Source organism: Aquarana catesbeiana, linkage group LG12 (genome assembly GCF_042186555.1).
Source record: "Aquarana catesbeiana isolate 2022-GZ linkage group LG12, ASM4218655v1, whole genome shotgun sequence".
Classification (NCBI taxonomy): Eukaryota; Metazoa; Chordata; class Amphibia; order Anura; family Ranidae; genus Aquarana; species Aquarana catesbeiana.
In genome coordinates this window covers 135,926,903-135,940,641 of record NC_133335.1, presented here as the reverse complement: position 1 = coordinate 135,940,641, position 13,739 = coordinate 135,926,903, and the positions used below count along the sequence as shown (strand labels likewise).

General features: G+C 45.7%; 1 protein-coding gene across 3 annotated transcripts in view; it reads left to right on the top strand.

The window, feature by feature from the left end:
- PPP1R1B (protein phosphatase 1 regulatory inhibitor subunit 1B) overlaps nt 1-13,739 on the top strand; it is an 821,552-nt gene that overhangs the window by 516,866 nt on the left and 290,947 nt on the right. For 2 of the 3 annotated variants that reach the window (XM_073608352.1, XM_073608353.1), the window contains exon 4: nt 12,207-12,282. The exons of the other annotated variant lie outside the window; for it this stretch is intronic. In XM_073608352.1, coding sequence (XP_073464453.1) covers nt 12,207-12,282 — 76 coding nt within the window. The remainder of the gene's footprint in view (nt 1-12,206; nt 12,283-13,739) is intronic. 3 annotated transcript variants of the gene reach the window in all.

The window sequence follows — 13,739 nt, the reverse complement described above, 5'->3', positions numbered from 1 at the left end:
TGACACTGTCCCCCTTGTCCACCTGTTGGAGCACACGCTGCATGGAAAAATGGACAGGGCACTTGAGGCAGAACAGAGGCAGCAAGAGGAAGACTTCCTTAGCTCTCAAGGCCCCCTTTATCCAGACAATGTTCCTGCGTGCCCACCGATCACACAGGAAGAGGAGGAGGAGGAGGATTGTGTCAGTATGGAGGTGGAGCCTGGCACTCCGCATCAGCAGCACTCTTTAAGGGATTATTTACAGTCCCAAGAAACACATGGACTTGTACGTGGCTGGGAGGAGGTGGCTGTGGATCATGACGTCCTTAGTGACCCAGAGGACTCCGGACCGAATGCCTCAGCAAACCTACACTGCATGGCCCCCCTGATCCTGCAAAGCCTGTGGAAGGATCCTCGTATTCATGGTATCAAGGAGAAGGAACAATACTGTCTGGCAACCCTCCTTGATCTACGTTACAAGGGTAAGGTTGCGGACCTTATCTTGCCGTCACAGAGGGAGCAAAGGATGAAACATCTTCGGGAGGCCTTGCAGAAAGGTCTGTGCAACATGTTCCCAGAGACTGGGAGGTTACAAACTCCTGTTTCTTGACAACGTGTTGCTGAGGTTTCGGTCAGTCAAAGAAGGAGCGGTGGAGAAGGTGGCCATCTGACCAATGCGTTCAGACAATTTTTTAGTCCGAAGCCCCAAGGTATGATCGGTTCCAGCAACCATCGCCAGCGTCTGTTTTACATGGTGCAGGAATACCTAGGGGCAAGATCTGACTTGGACACCTTTCCCACCGAAAATCCTCTGGGTTACTGGGTCTTGAGGATGGATCACTGGCCAGAGCTTGCACAGTATGCAATTAAGCTACTGGTCTGTCCTGCATCCAGCGTTCTTTCGGAACGCACATTCAGTGCTGCTGGAGGCTTTGTAACCGATCACAGGGTGCGTCTGTCCACCGACTCGGTCAATTGACTGACCTTCATAAAAATGAATCAGTCTTGGATCACCACCAGCTACCAAGCAGCTGATGCTGATGTAACCGAATAATTTTTTTGAAATGTCAGATCCCTTCAAAGACTGCCTATGCTGATGCTGAGTGACTATCCTGTTATGCTGAGTAATTATCCTCTTCCTCCTCAATGATCATGCTGATAGCTTGTAAGAACATTTTTGGTTCTGGGCGCCGCCACCAGTGCCTACGGCCCAATTTTTCAGCCCCTGTTTAACAGGGGCATGCAATTACAATTTTTGATGCAAATCTTTGCAGCAGGGCTAGTTCCTGTGCTCCAACTAGAGTATCTGTGAGGGGTTGCAGTGTTGTGGCACCAGCACCAGTGCCTAAGGCCCAATTTTTCAGCCCCTGTTCAACAGGGACATGTAATTAGAATTCTTGATCTAATATTTCACAGCAGGGCCCGTTTCTGCGCCCACCAAGAGTAACTGTGAGGACTTACAGTGTTGTGGCACCAGCACCACCAAAGGCCCCATTTTTCTGCCCCTGTTCAACAGGGGCATGTAATTGCAATTCTTGATCTAATATTTCACAGCAGGGCCCTGTGAGGGCTTACAGTGTAGTGGCCACAACAACACCTAAGGCCCAAATTTCTGCTGAGTATATAGGGCAGGCCCCTACTTTCAAACATCCAACTTACAAATGACTCCTACTTGCAAACGGAAGGAGACAACAGGAAGTGAGATGAAATCTACCCCTAGGAAGGGAAATTCTCTCCTGTAAGAGTTAATATGGAAAAAACTTTTCTCCTTTACACTGATTCTTTATTACCAATCCTTGTTTCACTAAAAACCCCAAATTTTCAAAAAATATTTGTCAGGGCAAAAAGTCAGGTGAAATCTTCTGAAGAGGAGCACAGACAGCAAAACAAATGTCACAGGGGTGATAACCCTTCCCTATGTTTTCCAAAAAGCTTAAAATAGATTTTTTGGCTGGAGCTAAACACGTTAAAAATGTACCAGTTCAGGCGGGGCGTGGTTTGGCTGCTGCAGATGATGGCCACCTAAATTCTCTGCTCTCCCTCAGAACGGGGCACAACAGCGATTACAGAGCCATTATTAGCTGCCTTCACCTCCGGTTCGGAGGCCACTGCTTCTGGGACACTCCGGGATATGACCAAGAAGAAAAAGAATACTAATAGCCAGAGATCGAGCCGTTTCCAGGAGTACTTCATGAAGCCGGCTCTCTCCTCTCCACAAGATGGCGCCGAGCGGGAAAGCCGTTCGGCTTCACCCTCACCCGCACATTCTCACACAGCGTCGGACACTCTGTGGGACATGGAGGAACGAGAACAGCTGGACTCCACTGCCTCTCCTCAACCCCAGGACAGAGGTAAGAGAGCCGCTGAATCCCCGGCAGGCTCACCAGTTATATCACCTGCTCTAAAGAAGCAGCATTGGGCTGACGCTGCATACACAGGAGACAGTGCCACTAACTCCCTAGCTGCCTTCCCAGTGTCAGATAATACTCCAGCCTCAGAGAGCACCCTGAAGTCTATGCTTCTCTCATTACAAGCTGACCTGCAAAGAGATTTAAAAATATCTCTCAATCATGTCCAGAGCAGAGTAGAAAAGCTAGAGGACCAAACTGACATCATTGAACAACAACTGCACACAGTGGCTCAGGCACATAATGCAGCTATAGATACACAGGATGCTCAGGCAGCTGCGATTCACCAAATGCAGCTTAAAATCGCAGACCTCGAAGACCGCTCTAGGCGGAATAACTTAAAGTTCAGGGGGATACCAGAGTCGATTAAACCAGGAGAACTAGTGTCCTATCTCCAACAACTGTTCCGCACGCTAGTACCCAACCTGTCCACTCACGACATGATCATCGACCGAGCGCATAGAATACAAAAACCAAAACATCTTCCGGATACTGTCCCTAGGGACACCCTGGCTCGGATTCATTTCTTTCACACTAAAGAAAGACTGTTACGAGCTACGAGATCCATGCGTACATTACCAACCCCATATGCTGCAATTTCCATATTCGGCGACATTTCAGCTGCCACAGCCCAGGCACGTAAACGGTTTGCTCCTGTCACTTCGGTCCTGCAAGACAAACAGGTTCAATATCGCTGGGGCTTCCCTACAAAGCTTCTGGTTACCTTTCAAAACCAGCTGATCCCAATTCTGACACCCAAAGATGGCCTGAAACTACTGCATAATTGGGGTCTCATTCCCCATGTCCCTCCTAGCATTCCTCGATCCCAACAATCTACCAAGGTCCCGGATCCCTGGTCGCAGCAAGACGGAACCTGATGAGATGTACAAGGACCTTCCACCACGGGAACTCTAATATTTTTCTGGCTAATACCATCAGCATTACTCAGTGCCTTATGAGGGGGCACAGGGGCTCTCTAGAGCTGATCTGATCACTCCCCAATACTTCTAGTGTGCTAAGCACATACGTATCTACACGTTAACTTTTGTTTCTCTTTTATTACTTGTTTATTGTGATTTATTGTCACATATTTCCTAGAAACAGACCTAACTATATCTGTCATATCTTCTCAAGTCACTAATTTGACTGCATTTACTGGTTTATCTGGTGTCGTTAGTATTGCATTGTTTGTTGTAACATCCTTTCTTGCTACTGTCAGTCCTTTAACCAAGGACCAATCCCTGGTGTGATAAAACAAACGGTGTTGCTCCCCTTCCGTGCCAGGACACGCACTTTACACATCTCTCCTGCAGAATGTTGTCAATTACTACCATTAATGCCAAGGGTCTTAATCACCCCTTTAAGCGATCACTTCTCTGGAAGGAAGCCATATACCAAAAGGCCGATATTCTGTGTGTCCAAGAGACACATTTTACCAAAAACAAAGCTCCGGCTTGTACCCATAAACAATACCCACACTGCTTCTTTGCCAACTCAGATAAAAAAGCAAGAGGTGTATTGATAGCAATACGCTCCTCCGTAGCATTCCAACTACACCAAGTTGAACGAGACCCTCTAGGCAGATTTCTCATTCTTTCTGCATCCTTTAATAACTGCCCACTGGTCATAGTCAACTTATACTCGCCTAACGTAGGACAAAAATCCTTCTACCAGAGTATACTAAACAAGCTTGCTACCTAACCCAAAGAACGTATCATTCTCTGCGGAGACTTTAACGAGATTGTGGACCACTCTCTAGATTCCTCCAATCCTCGCAGAAAAAGCTATTCGGCATTGTCCTCACTCCTCATAAAGGAGGACCTCTATGATATATGGAGGTGTGCTCATGGTACGGAACGGGATTATACCTACTTCTCACCAACTCAGGGATCATATTCCAGACTCGATTTATTCCTCACATCTAAACTCCTATTACAACAAATTACCTCAGCCCATATTGGGCTCATTACCTGGTCTGACCATGCCCCGGTAACCATCTCTTTAAGCACAACGCATTCCTCCAACCCAAACAAAATATGGAGAATGAATGCCTCCCTACTGACTCACTCGTTCTACAAATCACAAATCGAGGCTGGAATAGAGTCATACTTTTCTATTAATGCTGGTTCAGTAACCAATTCCACGACGGTATGGAATGCACATAAATCGGTAATTAGAGGGTTGTTTGTCAAATTCGGTGCCCATGAGAAAAAAAAGCGATCAGAAATTACTGTCCAGTACTTAAACCGCATTAGGGATCTTGAACATAGTAACAAAACCTCTCCCAATGCACAACAGTCTAAAAAGCTTCACCAACTTCGACTAGACTTAAGCTCCCACCTACACAAAAATTTTGATTTCTACATTAAACGTCTCCGACTATCTTGGTACTCCCAAGGTAACAGGCCGGGCAAAGTTTTAGCAAACCAATACAAACGTAGAGTAATCCAATCCAAAATATTATACCTCACTGACCATCGCGGTCATAGATGTACAAATCCACTAGACATAGCCAACTGTTTTAAAACCTTCTACTCCAAACTGTACAACATCGCCTCACTCTCCTCAGAACCATCCCCCACGGACGTTGACATCCAGTCTTTCCTATCATCAGTCCAGCTCCCTTCGATCACTCCCTCCCAATTGCAAGCCCTTTCACAACCATTCACGGAAATGGAACTCAAGACAGCCATTAACTCCCTTCCCCTCCACAAGAGTCCGGGACCCGATGGATTCTGTAATGAATACTATAAGACGTATTCTGACTTACTTACCCCCCACTTATGCACCTCGCTAAACAGATTCGCAACGACGGGAGACATTCCCAAGGAGTCTCTTGAAGCCTTAATTGTCACCATTCCCAAACAAGGTAAACCCTTTGACGATCCAGCCAACTACCGACTCATATCCCTCCTTAACACTGACCTGAAGCTCTATGCCAAACTGTTGGCCTCTCGCCTAGCCACTCTCATCCCCTCCCTAATACATCACGATCAAGTAGGGTTCATCCCACACCGCCAGACCTCGGATGGCACACGCAGATTTATCGACCTCATTCAATGGACAGAACATCATCGGACGCCTTCTCTGTTCATCTCATTGGATGCAGAGAAGGCGTTCGATAGAGTGCATTGGAGGTACTTGGAAAGCGTGCTCATTAAATTTGGCTTGACTGGTACCTTCTTACGAGCCATTCTAGGCCTTTATACCAAGCCTACAGCTGGAGTTTGGTCAGGAGGGTACTTGTCGGACCCGCTCTCCATCACGAATGGCACCAGGCAAGGATGCCCGTTATCCCCACTCATCTTTGCCATGATTATCGAGCCCTTAGCGGCTGCCATTCGTACCAACCCGCAAGTTGAGGGTATCACAGTGGGTGAGTCCTCCCACAAAATAGGGCTCTACGCAGATGACATCATAGTCTCCCTCACAAATCCCAAACAATCCCTGCTAGCTCTTCAACGAGTACTTAATGATTTTGGACAGGCATCACTATATAAAATTAACCATTCCAAATCTTCTATGATGGGTATTCATCTTACTTCTATTGAAAAGAAGGAATTGTCCCAAATAACGCATTTCTCATGGGCCCCGAACTCAATGTTTAACTACCTAGGGATTCAGCTAGTTACTCCATCAACGGCGCTCCTTCGCAACAATATCGAGCTATTAACTAACAAACTCCAACAAATAAGCTCTGAACTCCGGACAGTGAAAACCTCCTGGGCAGGACGCATAGCCCTAGTGAAGATGTTTCTCCTTCCTCATATTTTATACCTCTTTAGAACTCTCCCAATCCCAATATTGCCTTGCTATCTACACAAACTACAACGTATCCTCAACTCATTCATATGGGAGGGCAAACGCCCCAGGCTACACCACTCGACATTATACCTAGAGACTAAGTATGGAGGAATGGGAGCCCCAGAGATCCAAATATACTATAAAGCGGCAATACTCGACCAAACTAAACATTGGTGGAACCCATCCTCGTCACCTACATGGAAACAAATTGAATGTACTGTGATATCTAAAGACCTTCAACTACTTTTATGTGCATCTTGGCTCAACTATCACCCACCTAGGTCCTTTTTGGACACTGTCAATGCCACGATGAGAGTCTGGCGATCAATTCCACAAAGGCTCAAAGGAATCTCCTCTCACACTCTAAAACTCCTGCCACTCGCTACTCTGGAACTTTTAACACCCGACTTAACCATACACCACTGGATTAGAGCCGGCATCTGCAACCTGAGTGACCTATACACATCTCAAGGATTTACTACCTTCCAACGTCTCTCTACTATCTTCAACATACCACGCCATGACTTCTTCCGATTCCTGCGAATTCGGCACACCCTTTCATCGCTTCAGTGGTCCTCCAACCAAGCTACCAACGAACTACTACAATATTATGCCACGCGACAACCCCGTACCAAAGGTCTGTCCTTTATGTACTCACTGCTAACCACTCCTCGCTCTGAGGGTAAATCCACAGCTATGCAACACTGGGAACAAGTACTATATTTTTCCACACAAGAAGAGGTGTGGTACAGTTCTCTCAACAGCACCCGTGCCCATTCCAGGAATGTCTCCCACTGGGAAACAGTCATGAAACTCTATCATCGCTGGTACTATACTCCAACCAAACTGGCGGCCATTTTCCCCTCAACATCCTCTACCTGTTGGAGGCACTGCAAAACAGATGGATCCCTGGTCCACATATGGTGGACTTGTTCTGCTCTTCAACAATTCTGGAAAGACGTGACCAGTCTCATATGCTCAGTCACGGGCGTTAAGGCTCATCTAACCCCACAATTGGCCATGCTAGGAATAGGGTTAACCGAATGGCCAACCACACTACGGTCAATACTTACCCATATCTTGATAGCGGCAAGGCTCTCAATTGCCCGCAATTGGAAAAGTCCTCACCCACCCTCCATCCAATTAGTAATTTCTCTGCTCAACGACCAATGCCACATGGAATATATGTTCGCCAAAGCACATCTATTGACCACCAAATTCTTTGCCCAATGGGAACCTTGGCTTCAAGATCAAAGGAGTGACCCTCTACCATGAACTAACCTCATCATACTTGTAGTCATGACCTTCCCAATCTTGAACTGAACCAGCAGCTACACAGTCTTACACTGAGTCTAAATATTTGATTTCTGTTATATTGTTGTACATGCCTCTTTCTACTAAAATGCCCCCCTGGGTATGGCCTCCTGACATTGCATAGATGTTCCCACTACTCTCCTAACCCACACTGCATGCATATCGATTACCAACCATATTGGGTCACACAGTGTCCCTCCACTCTTCTCTGACCTTGGACGATGTCAGGAAGGCCTACCTCTAGGGCACTACTTTTTACTTACCGGCATCCCTAATTCTACTAACTCTACTCTCTGTACCTTTCTTTGCTAATCTGCTTTAACTATCTCCTAGCTTGATATTATATGTTGTCATGCATGTGACTTGTAGACTACTTATGTTATACTTTATTGGTCTCATGCCCCTTTCAGGGCATTATGTTGTCTATGTGAAAAACTCAATAAAACCTTGGTTACGAAAAGTTGTTTTAATGCTACATTTGGCACTGTGTATCTCTCTCTCCTCCCCTGTCTCTGAAACTGGCCCACTGAGCCATCGGCCCACCGGGAATCTCCCGGTAGTTCCGATGGCCAGTCCATCCCTGCACACAGTGCCAATATACACAGAATCCACTCTGAGAAACATCTCCCCTACCTTCACCACTTCAATACTGGGCACTTTCACCCCCTTCCTACCCAGGTTAATTACCAGCTTTCAGCTCTGTTACATTTTGAATAATGATTGCACAGTCATGCAACAATGTACCCCTAAGAACTTTTTATCATTTTTTTCACACAAATAAAGCTTTCTTTTGGTGGTATTTAATAACCACTGGCTTTTTTAATTACTTGTTAAATAAACACAAAAGACCAAACCATTTGAAAAAAAAAAAAAAAAAAAAAAAAAAAATGTACCAGTTCAAAATTACAAACAGATTCTACTTAACAACAAACCTACAGTCCCTGTCTTGTTTGCACCGCCTGTATACTGCTGTTCAGAGTATATAGGGCCTGGGGGCCCCACACCTTTCCTTTTTTAATTTGGGTGCGGGGTTCCCCTTAATATCCATGCAAGACCCAAAGGGCCTGGTAATGGACTGGGGGGTACCCATGCCGTTTGTCTCACTGATTTTCATCCATATTGCCAGGACCCGACATTACATTAAAGCCGCAAGCAGTTTTAAATGACTTTTATTCCTTTAAAAACGTCATTTTGTGCAGGGACTGTTCTAAGCACGGGAAACACGCGCCACTTTACAGGCATACTATGGACACCCCCCAGGTACGATATTTAAAGGAATATTTCACTTTTTTTATTTTTTATTTTAAGCATCATTAAAATCACTGCTCCTGAAAAAACTGCCATTTTAAAAACTTTGTTTTGCATTGATACATGTCCCCTGGGGCAGGACCCGGGTCCCCAAACCCTTTTTAGGACAATACCATGCAAATTAGCCTTTAAAATGAGCACTTTTGATTTCGAACATTTTCACTGCTCCTGAAAAAACGGCCGTTTTAAAAACTTTTTTTTGCATTGATACATGTCCCCTGGGGCAGGACCCGGGTCCCCAAACCCTTTTTAGGACAATACCATGCAAATTAGCCTTTAAAATGAGCACTTTTGATTTCGAACATCGAGTCCCATAGACGTTAATGGGGTTCTAACATTTGTGCAAATTTTCGGTCCGTTCGCAGGTTCTGGTGCGAACCGAACCGGGGGGTGTTCGGCTCATCCCTAACTGTTACATACTGAAGCAGAGCAGGATCCCCTCCCTTCGGAGACTGGGCCGCAGGTCAGTTTTCCAACATGATAAAGACCCCCAAAACACCTGCAAGACGACCACTGCCTTGCTAAAGAAGCTGTGGGTAAAGGTGATGGACTGGCCAAGCATGTCTCCAGACCTAAGCCCTATTGAGCATCTGTGGGGCTTCCTCAAACGGAAGGTGAAGGAGCGCAAGGTCTCTAACATCCACCAGCTCCATGATGTTGTCATGGAGGAGTGGAAGAGGACTCCAGTGGCAACCTGTAAAGCTCTGATGAACTCCATGCCCAAGAGGGTTAAGGCAGTGTTGGAAAATAATGGTGGCCACACAAATATTGACACTTTGGGCTCAATGTGGACATTTTCACTTAGGGGTGTACTTACTTTTGTTGCCAGCGGTTTAGACATTAATGGCTGTGTGTTGAGTTATTTTGAGGAGACAGCTAAATTACACTGTTATACAAGCTGTACACTCACTACTTTACATTGTAGTAAAGTGTCATTTCTTCAGTGTTGTTACATGAAAAGATATAATAAAATATTTACAAAAATGTGAGGGGTGTACTCACTTTTGTGAGATACTGTAAATCCAATTGAGAATCTGTGGCAAGACTTGCTGTTGTTCACAGATGCTCTCCATCCAATCTGACAGAGCTTGTGCTATTTTGCAAAGAAGAATGGGCAAAAATCTCACTCTTTTAGATGTGCAAAGCTGGTAGAGATATACCCAAAAAGACTTGCAGCTGTAATGTGGAAAATTTCAAGGGGTATGAATACTTTTTCAAGGGACTGTATGATGGGCTGAAATGGTACTATTCTTTACCAGACTCCCGACTAGCTTGCTCATGTCAGCATACAAAGAGGCTTCCTCTGATGCTGGGTTTACTGACCCGAACTGTGAGCGATCTTCATCCAAGTCTCCTTCTGACAGTAACAGTATCACTTGGACCTCCAACCCTTCAGCCAAGCTCACAACATCCTCCTGAAAGCCAACTGGTATAGTCACCCTCCATTCCAACTTGTACAGTCTAAGTCAGGCTCAGTTTTCACATCAAAGAGGTGGGCCCCTTGCTCTAGTAAGGTTTTCTCACTAGTTGGCGCACCTTTCTCTCAGTCCACTTGATCATTGGTATTTCCACCACCGTGCACAGCTCCAATCGATTGCCCTGCTCCTGGCCCCAAGCAGTGGCTGCAGCTGAGTCCATCCTCTCTTCGGGTCTTGATTCGTCACATGAGCTGCTTGGACAACCCATGAGGGATATCCCTGATGAGCCCCCAAATGTAACGCTACCCACCGTGAGGGCCGCTTAAATATACCATACCCCAATGGTTCCCCTGACCTTGCAAGTCTTCTGACACCTCTGACACCATGGGTTCAAACATTTCAGCAATAGTAAATAAAGAAATACAAATGCAGACACAGAATAATATGCAGTAAACCAAGTGAGTTTTTGCAGTAAATAGAATCAACAGAAAATGGATCATATAAGAGAAATAAGGTTATACTCTTTATATGAACAAGCAAATTAATTGCCAACTGAAGACCCTTGGGGTGCAATAAATCAGCAAGTTTTATCAATCAAGGTCTATTGTTGCAGGCCAAATAAGGGTAAGAGAATGACCAGTCTGGAGTCAGACTACTCCCTTTAACTTCTTGACGCCACAACCCCCCCTCTCCCTAACACAAACACCTAACACAGCTTAGAAAGTTGTATCTAGAGTCTATGACATTGGTCTCTAAATAAAAAAAGAGAGTTCGTTGGTGATATGGGGCCAGATAGACGCCCAATGTTCCTGTCCCTGAGGGAGGGAAGATACAGTAGTCCTTTGCTATAGAAGTTTTGTGTCTTCAGCTAGCTCAATTGAATGGGCCCAGTGCGATTTGATGCATATAGCATTCAATCAGTGCTACAGAAATTGTGAGTGTCCCCTGGTAGAACTTAAAAAAAGGGAACAAAGCAATGATGTCTGCCTGTAGTGTCCTTGGGTGTTAAGAGGATGGGCATGTGCCCGCTCACCAATCTAGGCAATACTAAGTTCAGGAGGGATGATATGAAGATCCTGCAGCAGGTCTCTGCAGGTTTTGTGCTCAAAGGATGGCGCTCAACCCCACACCCCGCAGCACTCCAGCTCAGCTGGATCTATAATGCAGAAGATGAGGGTGACCTCCCGGCTTCCACCCGACTACCGGATACTGCTGACAACAGATGCACCCCCCCCTTGATTCTAGAGGCTCTCCCCTACTGCCTAGGCTGCAACACCACAGCACTCTCCCAGACTGACCAGATCACTGCTCCTAACACAAAGGCCATGGTCCCAAGAGAGCGACTCCTCCTCTCATGTGGCTTTTTATCTCTTCTCTCAGCATTCTGTATTTTACCTTCAGCCGGCTGGAACTTGTAGTCCATAACAGTCTGGCAAACTGGTAAACTCGGCTTTCTGGACTACATATGCCAAGATCCTTTGCCCTTCTCTTGCAAGTCCTCACTCTCTTTGCATTCAGGATATGGATTACAGAGTCTGGGCAGGACACCAGGGGAAACAGTCTCCCTGTGGCAAATGCTGCAAAGTGTCCCCTGTTATTGCAGGCATTTCAGCCAGCTCCTGGCTGGATCAACTTTCCACTTTTAACTGGAGTTTTACTTTAACTGTACCTTAAAATTTTAATTCTATTTCAGGTTTGGGTGGGCATTGTTGGGTTGAATTGCTTAGTGGCTTTATACATCTTCCAGAAACTCACAAGGCAAAGGAAGTTAGCATGTGCTTCAATATAGTAAGAACCACTTAATTAGTATTTGAGTGACTTTAATATAAAGCTGTACTACTGTTTGAAAAAGGTGCCAACATTGTAAAGCCGGTTATCCTTTTGCAGATGTAAAAGCCATACTCTTTGATTGTGACTGTTGGGGATAATACTATAGTATGGAGCCTAAATATTCCCTCTTCTTATTCCCAATCAGAAGCTGGCAGGAGATGCCCAACCACTTAAGACAAATCAATCTAACCCTTGTCCCTACATTCCTCCATCAATTAAAGGTAAGTGACTCTATAGTATAATTAAAGTATATGTAAACCTAATCACTAAATCTCATATAAGCTTTCATATGTTATGGCTATGCTCTCTGTTGGAAAGACAGGGTAAAACGGAGGGGTGGTGGTGTCTGTCTCTATGTGAGAAGTGATCTCAAAGCGAGTGTGAAAGAGGACCTAATTGATGGAGTGTGTGATGAGTATGAAGCATTATTGGTGGAACTATACATGGGTGTGCGTACTACAAAGGTTGTCATTGGAGTTTGTTATAGACCTCCCAGTATTAGTGAGGAGGTGGAGCTCCTTGTACAGATGAAAAGGGCTGCAAGGGCTGGGACAGTCATAATAATAGGGAATTTTAACTACCCGGAAATTAATTGGAGTCATGGCACTGCTGCGACAATCAAAGGGCAAAAATGTATAAACCTATTACAAGACAATTTTATGGTGCAGTTTATTGAGGCCAGCATGGATTCATGAAAGACAGAAGTTGTCAAACAAGCCAGGATTCAGAGTAGTGGTTAATGACTCTTATAGGGCGTACACACGGTCGGACTTTGTTCGGACATTCCGACAACAAAATCCTAGGATTTTTTCCGACGGATGTTGGCTCAAATTTGTTTTGCCTACACACGGTCGCACAAAGTTGTCGGTATTTCCGATCGCCAACCACGCGGTCACGTACACCACGTACGACGAGACTAGAAAAGGCCGGTTCAGAACCAAGCGCAGCACCCTTTGGGCTCCTTTTGCTAATCTCGTGTTAGTAAAAGTTTGGTGAGAGACGATTCGCGCTTTTTCAGACTCGTGGCTTTCAGATCGTTTTCTGCCGTTCAGTTTGTGCTTGTGGGTTTGTATCTGCTCTTCAGTGCGTGCAGCAAGTTCCGCGTGACTTTAGGTAGTCATTGTATTCTTGTTCGTTCGTTACTGTTTTTCAGGTCGCTCTTCACAGGCCTTGCTGTTCTTCAGTGCGTTCTGTTACTTCGTTCTGAGCAGCCGACCGTTTTCTAGCCATGTTTCGTATGCGTACTCCTCGTAGAGTTCGTGCTGTGCGGGGGCTTGGTGTTGGGGTCCTGACCTTGACACAAGTCCAGTCCATGAACAGGGTGGGGAGGCGTTCATGGACCAAGAATTGGTTGCTTCAGCGTGACCAGTTCTCTCATATGCCTTTGCTCCGTGAGATCTGTGAGAATAATCCTGATGATTTCAGGAACTTTCTCAGGATGACGGACCCCGTGTTTCACCGTTTGTTGGCTTCGCTGACCCCCTATATCAGCAGGCAGGATACCTGCATGAGGCAAGCCATCACTGCGGAGCAGAGGTTGGTCGCTACCTTGCGGTATTTGGCCACAGGGAGAAGCCTGCAGGACTTAAAGTTCTCGACAGGCATCTCCCCCCAGGCTCTGGGGATCATTATCCCAGAGACCTGTTCTGCCATCATCCAGGTCCTGCAGAAGGAGTAT